This window comes from Botryllus schlosseri, chromosome 3, assembly GCF_051294905.1.
Source record: "Botryllus schlosseri isolate E-star chromosome 3, Bs_hap1, whole genome shotgun sequence".
NCBI lineage: Eukaryota > Metazoa > Chordata > Ascidiacea > Stolidobranchia > Styelidae > Botryllus > Botryllus schlosseri.
In genome coordinates this window covers 28,755,814-28,771,533 of record NC_137238.1, presented here as the reverse complement: position 1 = coordinate 28,771,533, position 15,720 = coordinate 28,755,814, and the positions used below count along the sequence as shown (strand labels likewise).

At 41.2% G+C, this 15,720-nt stretch overlaps 3 protein-coding genes across 4 annotated transcripts; all 3 read right to left on the bottom strand.

Moving 5' to 3' along the window:
- Positions 1–591: 591 nt before the first annotated feature.
- Positions 592–2,138, bottom strand: LOC145435415 (uncharacterized). The gene is made up of 3 exons (XM_080312691.1): positions 1,533–2,138; positions 1,169–1,391; positions 592–675 (listed from the first exon to the last, which is right to left on the bottom strand). Exons 1-3 carry the CDS (start codon positions 1,883–1,885, stop codon positions 592–594), a joined length of 660 nt encoding a protein of 219 aa, XP_080168817.1. The 5' UTR covers positions 1,886–2,138.
- A 5,065-nt stretch (positions 2,139–7,203) lies between these two features.
- On the bottom strand, positions 7,204–10,360 carry LOC145436316 (uncharacterized). Of its 2 annotated transcripts, XM_080313675.1 has the most exons (5): positions 9,929–10,360; positions 9,568–9,730; positions 9,220–9,280; positions 8,273–8,438; positions 7,204–7,347 (listed from the first exon to the last, which is right to left on the bottom strand). In XM_080313675.1, the coding sequence occupies exons 2-5, from the start codon at positions 9,568–9,570 to the stop codon at positions 7,239–7,241; spliced, it is 339 nt and encodes a 112-aa protein (XP_080169801.1). In that variant the 5' UTR covers positions 9,571–9,730; positions 9,929–10,360; the 3' UTR covers positions 7,204–7,238. The 2 variants fall into 2 exon arrangements, with proteins under 2 accessions (XP_080169801.1, XP_080169800.1); XM_080313674.1 differs by having other exon boundaries at positions 9,220–9,730.
- A 2,210-nt stretch (positions 10,361–12,570) lies between these two features.
- Positions 12,571–15,428, bottom strand: LOC145436315 (uncharacterized). The gene is made up of 5 exons (XM_080313673.1): positions 13,335–15,428; positions 13,209–13,274; positions 13,001–13,138; positions 12,903–12,938; positions 12,571–12,842 (listed from the first exon to the last, which is right to left on the bottom strand). Exons 1-5 carry the CDS (start codon positions 13,417–13,419, stop codon positions 12,610–12,612), a joined length of 558 nt encoding a protein of 185 aa, XP_080169799.1. The 5' UTR covers positions 13,420–15,428; the 3' UTR covers positions 12,571–12,609.
- Positions 15,429–15,720: the final 292 nt, after the last annotated feature.

The window sequence follows — 15,720 nt, the reverse complement described above, 5'->3', positions numbered from 1 at the left end:
ATTCGAGACTCAATGCTAGGGATGGTGTGAACCTCAGAAAGGTTCAGCTTCGTGTGAACGCGAACCTTTTTGAAAGATTCTGTGTGAACGCGAATGTGAACCTCATGACGTCATATTGCTAATTCCAACCCTACATTTCAGTGAAGTGATAGCGTATATTAACATACACGATACCTAGCGATGACTCGGGCCATATAATGCCATTACGCTAAAGTACATATTGACGTTTCAAACGTCGATAAATGTATCAACCAGGGCAATCAAATGATATAATAATCCCACAAAATCAATATATTCCGTCGCTTTGCCAACAATTTCAATGGGGAATTGCAAGGGAATGGTCAGACCGGACAATGTATATTCAGCGGATGGATATATGGAAAAGGTTCACAGTGCAGAACCTACCAAGATTTGTTTGTGAACGTGAACCTCTAAATTTGCGAGTTTCACACACACAGAACGCGAACGTGAACCTCGCGTTCACACCATCTCTACTCAATGCCTACGCAAAATCACCCCGCTGACTACTGAAATAAGAAACAAAATCATCCCTAATCTTCGTTGCCTCCTCTGTTGGACGTCTTCCCGCTCTTACAAGATTCCGCCAATGCGGTGCGGGTTGCTGTGGGGGTTCATCGCCATCGTTTGCCATAAATGCAAGGTGATGTTGATCACCTGAAAGATAATTATGCAGGACAGTAGCTGCTTTTACGATATGGTCAGCATGTACAGGAGTGATTGCCAATGCCCTGCGAAACATTCTAAACCGGGACGACAAAATGCCAAATGCATTTTCTACAACATTCCTGGCTCGAGATAACCTGAAGTTATAATGCCTCCGCTCTGGGCAATTTAAATAGGAACCTGGAAACGGCCTCATAATATGCCTCTGCAGTGGGAAAGCTTCATCTGCAACGAAAACATGAGGAATTGGACTTACACACCCAGGCAGGGGAGCATCTGATGGCAGATCTAGCTGAGCCGATGCTAAACGCTTTCCCAAAGCGGAGTTGCTGAAGCACTTACTATCATTAACCCTTCCATATTGGCCTGCATCTACTGCAACAAACTTTCTGTCCGCATCAGCAACTGCCATCAGAACTATACTAAAAGTCTTTTTATAATTAAAATACATTCTTCCAGAATTTGCAGGCTTCTGAACGATCACATGTTTACCATCAATACTGCCAATACAATTAGGAAAGTTCCACTTATCTTTCAATTGTGCTGCGTTCTCTATCCATTGTTCTTGTGTTGGTTCTGGCATGTAATCCGCTGCTAAAGCCTGCCAGATAGCCACATAAGTGTCCCGGATCAACTTGGCCACTGTTGACTTCCCGCACCGATACGAAAAAGCGATAGTTTGAAACGAATCACCAGTAGCCAGGAACCTAAAATAGTGAAAAATGCTTTTGTACAGGGATTCTCAATTCAAATTTACTGTACACAGATGCCGTATATAGGCCTATACCACAGTTGTAAATTGGTTTCAACAATTTATATTGTAATGATCAAATGGATATATGATTTACCTGAGAGTGATTGCCAGTCGTTCATTGGGAGGAATCGGTTTCCTCATCGCTGTCGTCTGCTTCGAAATGAGCGGGCCAACAATTGACAGAAGCTCGTCAAACTTGTCAGGTGTCATGCGGAAATATTGAAAGAAGGCTGCAGGTCTTTCGTATCTCATTTCCTGTGTTAGCCTGTACTCTCCAAGTTGATCCCTTCTCTGGAGAATGGGGTGAACCCAACAGGCCCGCCTCTTCTTTTGTTTCTTCTTCCTCCTTTCGTCCTTCTTTAGAGCCAAATAAAGTAAAGCCAGCAGGTCCATTTCCGTTTGGCTGCTTGCCCCAGCCGAATCATCCTGCCCTCGTACAATACTCATCCTTGTCAACCAAAGTAATTTTCTCCACCACAAAATGCTGTGTCCAGTGCAAATTGCGAACTCAAAAGAGACCGATTGCTTTTGTTTTCGCGCGAAAGCAGCTTGACGCTCGGCAGCGACAACATGCGGAAACGCGAAAAAATTTATTCTCACTTTTCGTTCAGCGATGACGTAATCTCTCGTTTTGGCCAATTTAGTGAGAGAGTGATAATCGTACGCGCGTACGATTTACGCAAATGTGCACTAGGCTTAACGCTACAATTTTGATAAAATTTTGACAAATTTTGACATGTCAAAAAAAAACGCCCTACTAATAACAATGGGCCCACCCGAAGATGCATCACAATATATAACTTGCCCCAAATTTCCGAAAGCACCCCCTGCATGAACTCTATACCAGTGAATCTGATAACATGGGCTGCGAAAAGATAAACGTTTGATAGTAATATGTAAAATTACCAATATCAATTACGAAATTCAAAAGTGAATCTGAAAATTTTTTCGCGCTTGCTGCGAGTATGAGCATTCCCTTTACATTACCAGTGACCATACTCGCTATTTTGGTGCGTATAATAAGCCTATTGTAGCGGCTCTACAAGGCGCGCTCGTCGATCGTATTGTGTTGATTATTTGATTACCAATTTGTGAAGGTTTCCGCGTCCCTTTCAATGCATGCATGTGATGCGTTACTGGTCAGTTACTAACTTCGCTCGCAATAAACGGAGTTCTCGCTTCATTGGTGACCCCGACGTGCAGGAACGTATTCCCGCACTACGGACATGGATCAGCAAGCAGGCAAACAGAATGCGGTAGCTGTTAAGTTTCCAACCTTTTTGGGCAGAGGATCCACGAGTTTGGTTACGACAGGCGGAAGCACAATTCACCTTGAAAGGAGTAACTTCAGATGAAACCAAATTCTATTACGTAGTTTCAGCTTTAGATCAGACCACAGCAAAACGTCTGATAGAACTCTTGGACAATCCTCCGCAGGCAGAGAAGTACAACACAATCAAAAGTAGGTTATCACAGTCTTTTGCCTTGTCTCCACAAGAGCGAGCTGCACGTCTGTTAAATATGTCACCTCTTGGCGACAGAAAACCGACAGAGATGATGGACGAAATGCTCGCACTGCTAGGAGATCATCACCCATGTTTCCTTTTCAAATACTTGTTCTTACAGCAAATGCCGGAAAACATACGTATAGTGCTGGCACAAGAGGATCTAGATAACCCACGAGATTTGGCTCAGCGGGCTGATCAAATGTGGCTATCGAGATCCGGCGATTACAGTATTAGTAAATTGAGCAAGACCAAACCGATCATTCCCAATGCGATGGAAATGGTTTCAAACTGCTGCTTCTACCATCGACGATTTAGCAAGAAAGCACGATAATGTTGCCCTCCCTGTGCTTGGCAGCAGGAAAACGACAAAGGCGGTTGTCCGCAGTAAACGGGGCAACTGGCAAAAAATTCTTTTACCTGCAATACCTTAGGTCCAAATTCCTTTTTCTTGTCGATACTGGGGCGTAAGTGAGCGTATTCCCACCCACCAGGCACGAACGGAGACACAAAACTTCTGGTCCGCTGCTTACTGCCGCGAACGGAAGCCGGGACCAAGCGTCTTTCTTTGGTTTTCCCGTCAGGCGAATATGGTTGGGAATTTACCTTGGCTGACGTGTCCCAGCCGTTGCTTGGAGCAGATTTCCTTAGAGCGCAAGATCTGCTGGTTGATGTCAAACACCGTCGCCTTATTCATTTGCATTCCCTAACCAGCATTCCTCTCGGTATTAGTGAACACGTTTCGCTTGGTCTTAATTCTGTCAGCACGGGAAGGTCTTGCTACGCGCAAATCCTAGCCGAATTTCCCGAGATTATTACCCCGCATTTTACGCATGTACAACCCAAGCACAAGGTGGAGCATCTTATCATAACAACCGGACAGCCTATTCATTCTCGTGCAAGAGGATTGGCACCTGATGAACTCGCCATCGCACAAACTGAGTTCAATAAAATACTAGAGTTGGGAATCATCCGCCGTTCTTCGAGCCAATGGTCTTCACCTTTGCACATGGTGCCCAAGGGTTCCGGAGGTGGGCGTCCTTGTGGAGATTACAGGCGTCTTAATACCGCCACGCAACCAGACCGTTAACTCTATCCCACATCTTCAAGACTTCACCGCGCGCCTCGCGGGATCAAATGTCTTTACGAAAATCGACTTGGTGCGAGGCTACCATCAGGTTCCCGTCGCACCTGATGACATTCTGAAAACGGCTATCACCACACCATTCAGATTGTTCGAATTCCTACGCATGCCATTCGGGCTTTAAAATGCAGCGCAGACATTTCAGCGAATGATGGACATGGTGTGCCAGTCACTGGCCCACAACGGCCCACAACGGTGAAAGGTCTTCAGGAATTTACGGGGATGATCAATTTTTATCATCGGTTCATACCCGAGGCGGCAAAAATCATGATGCCTCTCTATGGTGCTTTTTCTGGAAATCCAAAAACGCTACTTTGGACAACTGAGATGGAAACTGCAATGGCAAAAGCAAAAGAAGCTCTAGCCAGCTCCACACTTCTCCATCCTTTACCAGAGGCAAAGACTGCTTTGACGATCGATGCCTCGCAATACGCGGTTGGGGCAGTCTTGGAGCAATTTATAGACCAACGCTGGAGGCCATTAGCGTTATTCAGTAAACACCTCCGACCTCCGGAGCTCAAGTACAGTGCGTTTGATCGGGAATTGTTTGCTCTGCAACTTGCCATTCGACATTTCCGGTATTTTCTTGAAGGCCGCAACTTTATAGCCTTTACTGACCACAAACCACTGACGTTCGCATTTGCGAAGATATCAGAGCCTTGGTCGGCGCGTCAGCAACGTCACCTGTCGGCAATCTCCGAGTATACCACAGATATTCAGCACATTGACGGGAAAAACAATCGTGTAGCTGACGCTCTTTCACGAATTGCAATTTCCAATGTACAGAACCCGTTACTCGACTCGACTCATTAAATATATTGGGCGAGAGTTCGCCGGAAATGGACACACACACTTTGACCTGGGCATTTGGCGTCCAGCTCGTTCATTACGACTATATGCCCTGGAAGGCGGATGTAAGCTACTATGGTTATCGAAATGCGGCCGTGAATGGCAAAAAGGTTGGCCACCCCTGGTCTAAATGATACAAACTCAACCATCGGTTGTACACTCAAACTGACCGATGCTAAATATAGATAGTTGATGCGCGAAGTCATGCGTATGTTTAACAGTACGAAGACATTGATGTAATTTAAGTTGAACTGAAAATTTATCAACTGCAGTATGATGCGAACCTGCGAACCTGAACATCCTATCCTTATTTACTTAGCCAGGTACGTTATTATGTGATCGATACGTCTTCAATGGTATCTGCTTCTGTTTGACCATTGATGTGTGAAACGCGTCGACATGTGTAGCTCATGCAAAAAACTCTGGCAGAAATGCGTCGGGGATCTAAGCATTCATAAAAGGCTGCGTTGCTAAACGTTGCATAGTGCATTAAAATGTCAATTTCGCGGTGCATTTTTATCGAATTGACATTACCTTTCAGTTTAGTATCGTTTGTAATTTGGATTCTCTCTATATACCAATGTTTCTTAACCTTGCTTCCAGTGCTCCCGAAGGGGCGATCTGGATTTTGATGTGTAATGATACGCTCAGAGGGCGATGTGGGCGCTCGTATAAAAGGGGCGGTAAAGGGGGAGCTGGAAAAAAATAACGTCGCAGTACAGGGTCCTGTATAATTATATAGTGTGAACAATAGTTCCATATTTCCTTGAGTTCTCACTGCAAATCAACATTCGATAAAATCCGTCAAATTCCGAAATTTTTCGTCGCGTTTCGCGCGGGATGCACACTGACAGTGCTTGAAAGTTATTTCTATGAATGCAGTGCTTTATCAAAATTCATGTGAAATCAATCGCTCGTACTTCTAGATCGCCAATTCCTATTGAAACACTTCCATCACGCTATCTCGGGTTACTTTCTTCAAAATGTATCGAACTAGGTATTGTATCCTGCCGCGCACGGCGTGTCGAAATCGAAGAAAGAGGCACTGTACCACTTTTGAGAGCGAGAGCCTTTTGTACATTGAAGATGTTTTGGAAATTTTTGGCGAACATATTAACTAAATTTACTTCTATTTGAGAGTTACAAAATTAAATATTCAGAGTATCATGACGGACGACACTATTTAGTGTTGTGATCTACAACCTCAACTGAACGTGATATAATATGGATTGCTTTGTTTGAAATACATTTATGTTAAAATAAATAACTGGGTGCAGCGCTAAATTCAATGTGATCGAAGAATGCTACCACTATCTCAGTTGATTTGCTAGTCACAGATATCAATATAACAAAATCCAATACAATTAGCGTCCCCATATTGCCCGTCGCAGAGGTGAATTTGGGATGTGTGCACCGGGCTTGAACCAGATGGTACGAGCCCTTACCCGAACATTGTTGTAACAACCATGCTTTGATCTTCCAATTTACCACATACAATTAATATATCGTTATTTAGTTGAGCGGTCCTCGGGAATGTTCAGGTAATTTCCAATAGTGAAGGCCAAACCCGAAAGGACCAACCGGACTTCGAACTGTTGCCTCTTGTTTTAGTACTGTCATTAAAATATGCTTGGGGGTGCAGCCCTAGGCAATTGAATAATTTTGGGTGCAACAAAAAAAATCAGTTGTTCATGAACAATTGACATCGGCAAAAATATCAACAATCATTGTAGGTTGGCATAGTTATCTCACCTCGCCGAACGTCACTGATTAAGACAATGTAGGTTACTAAGGTAAGATAAAATTATAGCTACACTGTTAAAAAAATACCAGTAAATTTACTGCTCAAATAGCAGGCAGCAGTTTTACTGCTATTTGTAAATGTAATTACTGCTTCCAGAAAGTCAATTAAATTACGGTGTTATAGCAGTAAGATTTATTACTGGTTTGCTAGTAAATTTACTGACTAACTGTAAAACTAAATACTGATTCCAGTAAGATTTATTACTGGTTTGTCAGTAAATTTACTCCTTATTGTAAAACTAAAAACTGCTTCCAGACAGTCAATGAAATTACGGCTAATAACAGTAGGATTAATACTGTTTGCTAGTAAATTTACTGCCAATTTGTAAAGCTAAATACGACTCTTTGGCGCACTTCGGAATCACGGCACAATCACAGTAATAATATGCCCGATTTGCTGGTAAATCCACATACAATTTCCTCGACTCCTAGACCGGGTCATAAACCCACACACTAATCATCAATTAATGATGCAGCGTCGAAGCATTTATTGATGTATTCATGGAGCTTTTTTCAGCAACTTTGCAAACTTTATCACTTCAGGGTGAACGTCAGTTTTTCTTCTTTTAGATGTCTTTGAGCCCTGCTCTGCGATCCCAGCAAAGTACCTATAAATGAAATAGGCTAGATATTACTAACAGGCACAAAGAATCAAAACGATTGCCAGCTGATAGTAATAGTGTATTCTAGTACAATTCATGTCAGGGGTGGCCAACCTTTTCAGCCGAAGGGCCGCATAAGATTTTCAAACCATTGCGCAGGCCACTTCAATATTGATAACCTTTTAGTAGTCGTCCAATTATGAGCGAACCGGATTAGGTAACGGCAAAAACGAGACTTATAAAACAGCTCATCAAAATCGATAACAATTATGTTATTAAAATCCTGAATACATAGCCGCGCCAAGCGCAAAAATTATTCAAAGTTAATGAATGAATTCGGTCAATAATGATGACACTTGAAATATTGTGGGTCGCCTCTGTATAGAGCTAGGCTCATTTGGCTTGGCAAGGACTGGGTTATATACATATTTTAGTCATCAAGATCCTGCATTTCGCAACCAGGCTGATCAAATTTTTGTTTGGCCTCGCAAGTTCACAAAACATCACCTGGGTAATTAATTTTTTGAAATTATAACTAACTTCAAGAATTACTTAGCGGGCCCCTCTAAACCTTCTCGCGGACCACGGTTTGGTCATCCCTGATTTACGTAGACCAGGGTTGGCTAATTTAGAAAATTACACCGTGGTTCACTCTCACGGGCCCGCGATTTGGCCACTGTGAAGCACTTCTACACAAGTACTCTAGTGGTTATGGGATGCATCAATTATGTTATTGATTACTTCTACTGGAGTAGCATCAGAGACTGCTTGGGACAAGAATTAAAGATAGAAGTTGTTGTCTTGTAAAGCATATAAAGGTAGGCATAGTCGAGATCAGAACGTGTTTCGGGGAGTCCAGGTGCATAATTAGTATCAATTAAATTTAGTATAATCTGTTTCAATTGTGGTCTCACTCTCACTCATAGCTCACCTTTGCATGAACTCCAATGCAGCTGTTGCTTCTTCTGGGTACTCCATATTGAAGACATAGAAGCAGGCGAAGAAATAAGCTACTGCAGAGTAGAAGGATTCCGTCGAATAAATGGTCGATTTTTCAGCGGTTATCAGAAACTTGTCTGTACAGTGGACGGTCGAGCCTAAAAATGCACGGGTATTGTAGTCAGATTAGCATCTTAATAAATCATACCAATTTAGAGGTGGTTGTTGTAAACCAGTGTTGGGATGACTCCAGTCAAGACTTGATTCGAGTCATCTTTTTGTAAAACTTGACTTGACTCGAGTCAATTTGTTAAAACGACTTGACTATACGTATCAGAAATGTTGATTGACTCGTGACTCGGATCAAAATTCAGGAGTCAATTCCAAGTGATAAAGTTATCGGTGTTGATGAAAATAAATGAATCTTGCATATGTTCGGATTGTTCGCGCAACGCTGGTGTAACCAGTGACAGCTACCAATCATTCCATTATAGTGTGTTTTACTGAGCCGCCATTGTTCTCTCGCAAATAAATTGACCACAAACGAAGTGTTCGAAGCTTACAGTTTACTTTGTGGTAAACAAGTAGTAAATTAATTTATTAGCAAAATATCTGTCTCTGTCCGTACCTTGACCATTAACCAAACATATTGTTTTATTGAAAATGAATTCGACTATAGTTTATATACTCCTCAACTATTGGCGCCTACTTGAATTGTGTCATATTAGTTAGTATTAATTGGTAATGTGACTTGACTCGCGACTTGACTTGAATCGACTCAAATCACCTCCAAATTGTGATTTTTATTAGATACATTCCCGCTAACTTTCCACGCTAATTCCTAAAATTATATAGCGCATGCTGACATGAATTGGTGTAATCATGAGCATAAAATGTCACTTCCAAAACTATTGCATTGCAATCTAAACAATAACTTACTGATTGCGATCAAGAACGGATGATTTGGAGCCTCCTCCACAAAGTCTCCTTGAACACTTTCCTGAAAACAGATATGGATTGGATTATTACAACACACCTTCATTGACATCATTTGGACTTGTTTGATTGTTGGAGTCATCTATCAAACAATGGTAAATGGCAACAAATGACTGCAATGATTCGACTACTCAAATCTGAATCAATTATTATTGTAATTATTTGAGTTGAGTAGGAGACATTTTTTCGTGTACTGAAACTATACGCGTCTCTCCACTGAAAAGTGAAAGGTAATTTATTAACGAGAATTATAAACTAACAACTATGAATAAAAGAAGGCTTTTTGCTTACCATTCGCCTGAATATTTGCGAGATTGGCTCATCAAAGTATGAACATAGTAACTAGAGCATGCCCATAGAAGCCGTGTATGATTGCGATTGAAGCATTTTGCATATTGTCGAAATTCTTTCCATTGTGGTGACAACCCTCAGTGACTTCACCTTTTTCAACGCCCTGAAGAGAGAACGGGTTCCTTTTATAAAAGATAACAGTAAGATAGCTGTCTGCAAACATTCACAACTCAATATTGAAATAAAACGAATTTTGAGCTTTTGTCTGCGACAGGCAATATAATCACGACCGAGTCTGGGGAGTCATGTAGTGACATAGCATTATCTATATCAAAATATAAGGATAGCTATTTATACTTACGTTTGAATGAGGCACCATAGCTACTGTCCATCATGCGAATGATGTGTTCCTTTCCATCAACCCTACCAGTATGCTTGGAATAATGTGCAAGCATATACTGATCTTCCTTATTCTATGAAAGAAACCCTTCTGTCACACCCGCAACTGTTTGCCGAGAACAACCGCTGTATCCCGTCTGGCAATTCTTAACCTCAATCTTTCTCGCTAATCCCCTGGGATATCGAACAAAAGAACTATCGCTGGCTTCCCGCCTGATGAAAGTCACTCAACTATGACAGTTGCGAGTTGAGTGACTTTGCGCCTGATTAGCTCCTGTTATTAAATATAAAGATGACTATAACCCTTAAAGTCGATGTACCACCATACAATCTATTCTTAAGCCTACTTGGTGTTAGAACGGCTGGCCTACTGAAATTATGTCAACATGAAACTATTGATTGTTGCGATATTGAATTCCTATATCTATAAATGCATATTTTCAAAATGCTGATTGTCAGCAATCTCTAGGCCCATTTACATGACGGTTTAAGTCAGCTTCGAAGCCGACTCGTCGATCCGACTCTCTCGTATTCGAGGAAGAGAAAAAGGCAAACTGCTTCAAGTCGACTCGAGCCTCAAGCTGTTGTGTAAAGTGGTTTACGATCGGCTTGAGCTCTCGCAACTTTTGTTGTTCGCTGAAGATGCTTGTTGCTGCGGGGTAACTAGGCTTGTTGATTCATATAATTCCCGTTTCTTGTAGGGAAATTGGAAAAGTATGTTGACTGAGAGTGAACTTATGAGGATTCTGTTTGTTATTAAGTATGTTTATGATGGGATTCATCAAATTTTACTGGAACAAAGGAGGCATCAACCCCCCAGGATTATGGATTCCTCAACAGACAACCGTACCGGAAGAGTATGGATGCATCCAAGGTTTGTCTAGATTCGTATTTACGACATCTAATAAACACCAGAACTTTATTGTATAGTATCCTGACAATTTACAGCGTACTGTTGTGATAGTCTGGCTATACTTTAGATACGGGGAATATTGGGAAAAAGATGCTGCTGAATACAACAACGCTCAATGGATTGAAAATTTTCGGTTGACTAAGGAAACTTTTATGGAATTATTGAACCTAATTAACGAAGATATGAGGCCAGGTAGTGTGATAATATCTTAGTCGTAAATCTATCTATAGACTGAGTTCGCCAACGTCTAGCAAAATGTTTAATATCATCAGATGATGTGACAGTGAGGAAACCAATACCTACAGACAAAAGAACCGTCATCGCAATTTATATGCTAGCATCCTCTGCTGAGTACCGTACTGTTGCACACATTTTTGGAGTAAGCAAGTCGTCGGTTTGCAGGTGCCTTAAACGGTAATTTGGAATTTCCTTGATTGATGTATATATATTATATAGTCAACTGTCAAACTAATCTGTATTTTTGTTATAAGGTTCTGTCAGGCAATAAACAAGCAACTCCATGTGTTCATTTCGTGGCCAAAGCCAGAAGAGGCTGAAGAAATCGCAATGCGGATACAGAGACATCACCACTTTCCTCAGGTTCACAAGAATTCATTGAAAATCTGCATTGTTGCTCAGTAATATGCCTATACATCTTTCATGATAGGTTGTTGGATGTGTCGACGGAACCCACATTCCAGTGACGGCGCCATGTGAGGGCAAAAAGGATTATACAAACCGAAAAGGCTGGGATTCAATAATTTTGCAAGCAGTTGTCGATGATCGGTATATGTAAGTGTGAAGAATATGTCAAAAATTGATATTAATTGACTATAAGGACATATAAAAATTTAAGGTTTAGAGACATAAATGTGAAATGGCCTGGCAGTACCCACGATGCAGCCGTCTTCACCGAATCAGGCATATTCAAGCATCACGACAAGTTACCCAAGGTTTGGAAAACATTGCGACTTTATTTCACTGAACATGTGAAAACGAATTTTTTCATTATTTTTTTAGGCATCTATCTGGTTGAATGAAGTGGAAATTCCTCAACTGATACTCGGAGATCCGGCATACCCACTTCTACCATGGCTTATCAAGCCATTCATCGGTTTTGGCTTGCCCCCTGATCAGGAGTCATTCAACGTGTACCATTCCAGTGTTCGCATATGTGTTGAGAATGCTTTTGGAAGGCTGAAGGCACGGTGGCGAATATTGGGAAAGAAAATTGGTGCATCAATTGACATGGTACCTGAAATTGTGTCAACATGCTGTGCTATGCACAATTTGTGCGAAAAGAATGCAATCGCTATACCTGAACAGATTGACCAAAACCACTGCTTTCCTCAACCGCCAACACATTCTCTTTCACAAAGCGAAAACCAGCATAATGATGGCGCTAGGGTTCGCCAGGCAATAGTTCAGCACTTGGCTGACACGCAGCCTCTGCGAATGTCTTTTCGTCGATAATAAGATATGGATTCAATTTTTGGTGAATACAGTTGTATAATTTAAACACAAATGTGTATTCGCAAGGAACGTGTAATGCAGGAAATAGGAGTGTCTAGTTGGTAGGCATTCTAGTTGGCAAACACGGTAGTAGCTGGCACTTTGCAGCTAGGTGCAGGATATTGCTAAACTTATCAGTATCACAATTTGAGCAAAAGCCAAATTACTAGTACCACAAGAGGAACTACATGAATTTTATTAACTCTTAAGCTTAGCATTCAACTTTCATCATTGTTGATAGAATCATCAATCTCCACATGTACCACCACAGGTGGTGACTGACATTCACTTCTATTTGTATGTACAACTCCTTCATCTTGTCTCATCATCAGTATTCTGAGCGATTCCATCAAGGTCTCGTTCATCTTGTTAACTAGCTGTTCTTTACAAATTCGATCCTTCTCGCACTGCTCAGTGAATGCATTGATGTATTTTTGCCATCCATCATCGTCTGAAAAACGAAAAGTGCTCCATTATACACATCAAAATATCCAAATTAATTGTACATTACCTTTTTTTCTCTTATGCTGGCGAATATTTCTCACATCTAAAACATTATTTTATGATTGTCAATTTCCTATACCAAACTGGTACTCGTGTACTTTGCACCTGCTCTTCGCTTCCTAGTTCTAGGCATGCCAGTCTCAGTCTCATCCGCTTCGTCTGCAGTTTCACAACTAACGTTGAAAAGGGTGGCGGTTGACTGAGGCGACGATGTCGATGTTGTCGCAGTCTCTTCACTGGTCACTAGAAATATAGTCAATCGTAAAGATGAAATACAACGATGTAAAATGATGCATGAACTAATATAACATACAATTTGAGTCATCAGCAGCAGCAGCATCATCATCATCGACGGAGAGCAGTTCATCCGGTGTTGCATCTAAAATGACAAGAACTAGTTAGTTCCAGAATTTATGTCACTGACAAATCTGTATCATACCAAACTTCTGGCGCATGGTGTCCACCATTGTCAAATCTCCTTGAAAAGCCTTGAATTCAATAATAGGCATGATGTATGACAGCATAAAAACAGTTCAATGATCATGAAAAATGGAAGCAAATCACATATCACTGCAGATAAGATTACAAATGGCCTACGGCTTAACATATAACAACTGTTTACTTTGGTTCGTGGTCTCTGTGACAAAAGGCTATGCATTTTATCGTAGAAAATCCAGGTCACTGCACCGGCTCCTGACTTCGACGCTACCTTCAATTTACTGTAGTAAATGTTCTTCATATTTTTCCACTTCGTAGATATCTGTTTCCTGAATTCATATTGCAATATTTCTCACTATCTTGGTATTTTTTCACATTATGCAATATACATAAACAGAATTGACAGACACTATCAGAAGTATTACAGTGGTAGCTATCTATATATAAAGATGGTGCGGTGAGGTAGTCTATCTGCAGTGACGAGGCAAAATCTCGGTGGAAATGTTACTAAAAGTCGTAATTTCAATACCACTACAGTAAAATGCTCACAAAACTAACCAGTCTCTTTCTATATTTCTCTTCATGAATTCTTCAGTAACACTTTGGTAGTATTGCTGATTCCTTCCTCGACAACCATCTATCTTGTTGATTATATTCTTCTCCTCGATTATATCAAGAAGAAAAAAAGTTTCTACATCGGACCACACACCTGGTCGTGCTACTTTGCTCATGCTATTTGCCAAACGCAACCTCTTACTCCAATTCCCAAATGCAATGCACCGTTCGAAAATATTTGGTAACGGCGTAACAAAACAGTGGAGTAAAGATTCATGTAAACTGCGCGCTTCAGCGAGTCAGCTCGGAGTTGTCGCGTGACGTCACCGGAGACGGCTTGAACTTCAAGTCGAATCGAGCACGTAACCAGGCCTTCTGACACGACTACTAGCAAAATCGTAATACTCTACGCGTTTATGTAACCCTATTGTATATGGAATTACAATTTTATCAAAATCTTTCTTTCTTGGCCACAAGAAATGCCCACCCATACGTGTGACAAATGAAATAATTTACGGATTGATTCGGTGAATCGAATTGCGATCTCATGTCCGTAAATGAATACGGCGGAAATAACAGTAAATTTCGTTACGACCACGCATGTAAACTCGTTTACTGCTCAAAAAGGTGTAAATTTACGGATTTATTCGGTGAATCGAATTATGATCTCGTGTCCGTAATTGACTACGGCTTAAATAACAGTAAATTTCGTTACGACCACGTATGTAAACTCGTTTACTGCTCAAAAAGGTGTAAATTTACGGATTTTTCTAACAGTGTAGGTTAATCAAATTACCGCAATATCTTGCTTGGTGTTGTGTCCTCCGTGCTTGTTCATCGGTTCATTGAAATACAGTTACCATAAACCAGTGCTTGATTGTGTGAACATAAACGATTAAGATAAAGGCCGCATCGTTGTCAGACATATCTGCATTTCGTTCTTGCAAACAGTGTCTTTCGTTTTCCGTTTTAAATCGGGCGAAGCGAAAAAGCCGTGTTGATATAGTCATGAAGATTTGGATTATAACACCAGTTTGATTGAATTTGCACCGATCAGGAGATAGGTGCTGTTGTTTGTGGTATTCATGGCGTTTGTCGACTACTATGGTCATTTACACCAAGTCAATTTTCCTCATCTTAGTTCAGTCGACTTGTGACACGGCCCATTTCTAGGCTTTTAGAAGACACACAGGATGAGATAGCGAGCACCGAGCAGGAGTCGAGATGAACCTCCAACACTTGGGTAGGAATTCGTGAGTCGACCTCGGTCGGACTAGTACCCGCAACCCATTGGCGTTGCAGCTATGGATTATACCGATACGCTATCTTGCCGCTTATCAGGGAATAGTAGGCTATTTGAAAGCAGACCGCCAAAACTCAAGATATTCAATCCGAACATAGATTCCTAACACTTATCCTACTCTATCGAAACTCACACTTATCCTACTCTATCGAAACTCCCAACTCCCATTGTTGGTTGCATCGCCGTATGTGCTTGAATAACTGGTGAAGCATTTAGCGCAATTTCAAGTTTCATAAGCTGCCGGAATACCGCATTTTTACTGTTTCTTTACAGAATTCCAACAAAATTCGCACAGAATTCCAACAAAATTCGCACCAAGTTCCTAATTCTGTTTAATCATTTCACCGCACAATATTGCGATAGGAAGGCATCGAAACGAATTGGAATAGTTTATTGACCAGTCACCCACGTTGGCATACAACACTTAAATACTGAATGAAAATTGAAAAAAAGATTCCGTGGCATGTGTCGATAGGCGGAGCCGTCATGTCAGACCAAGGTCCAGCATTTAGTCACCGACAACGTGAAG

What these genes read in the sequence shown, in the direction of transcription:
- LOC145436315 (XM_080313673.1), bottom strand. Translation starts at nt 13,419, where the DNA reads ATGCTGTCATACATCATGCCTATTATTGAATTCAAGGCTTTTCAAGGA. An exon ending in CACCATGCGCCAGAAGTTTG is followed by an intron (nt 13,275 to 13,334) that starts GTATGATACAGA and finishes TTGTCATTTTAG; the next exon opens with ATGCAACACCGGATGAACTG. An exon ending in CCAGCATAAGAGAAAAAAAG is followed by an intron (nt 12,843 to 12,902) that starts GTAATGTACAAT and finishes TTCGTTTTTCAG; the next exon opens with ACGATGATGGATGGCAAAAA.
- LOC145435415 (XM_080312691.1), bottom strand. Translation starts at nt 1,885, where the DNA reads ATGAGTATTGTACGAGGGCAGGATGATTCGGCTGGGGCAAGCAGCCAA. An exon ending in CGACTGGCAATCACTCTCAG is followed by an intron (nt 1,392 to 1,532) that starts GTAAATCATATA and finishes TCACTATTTTAG; the next exon opens with GTTCCTGGCTACTGGTGATT. An exon ending in GCAGTATTGATGGTAAACAT is followed by an intron (nt 676 to 1,168) that starts GTGATCGTTCAG and finishes ATTATCTTTCAG; the next exon opens with GTGATCAACATCACCTTGCA.
- LOC145436316 (XM_080313674.1), bottom strand. Translation starts at nt 9,358, where the DNA reads ATGACTCCAACAATCAAACAAGTCCAAATGATGTCAATGAAGGTGTGT. An exon ending in TCCGTTCTTGATCGCAATCA is followed by an intron (nt 8,439 to 9,219) that starts GTAAGTTATTGT and finishes GTGCATTTTTAG; the next exon opens with GCTCGACCGTCCACTGTACA. An exon ending in GCATTGGAGTTCATGCAAAG is followed by an intron (nt 7,348 to 8,272) that starts GTGAGCTATGAG and finishes TTTCATTTATAG; the next exon opens with GTACTTTGCTGGGATCGCAG.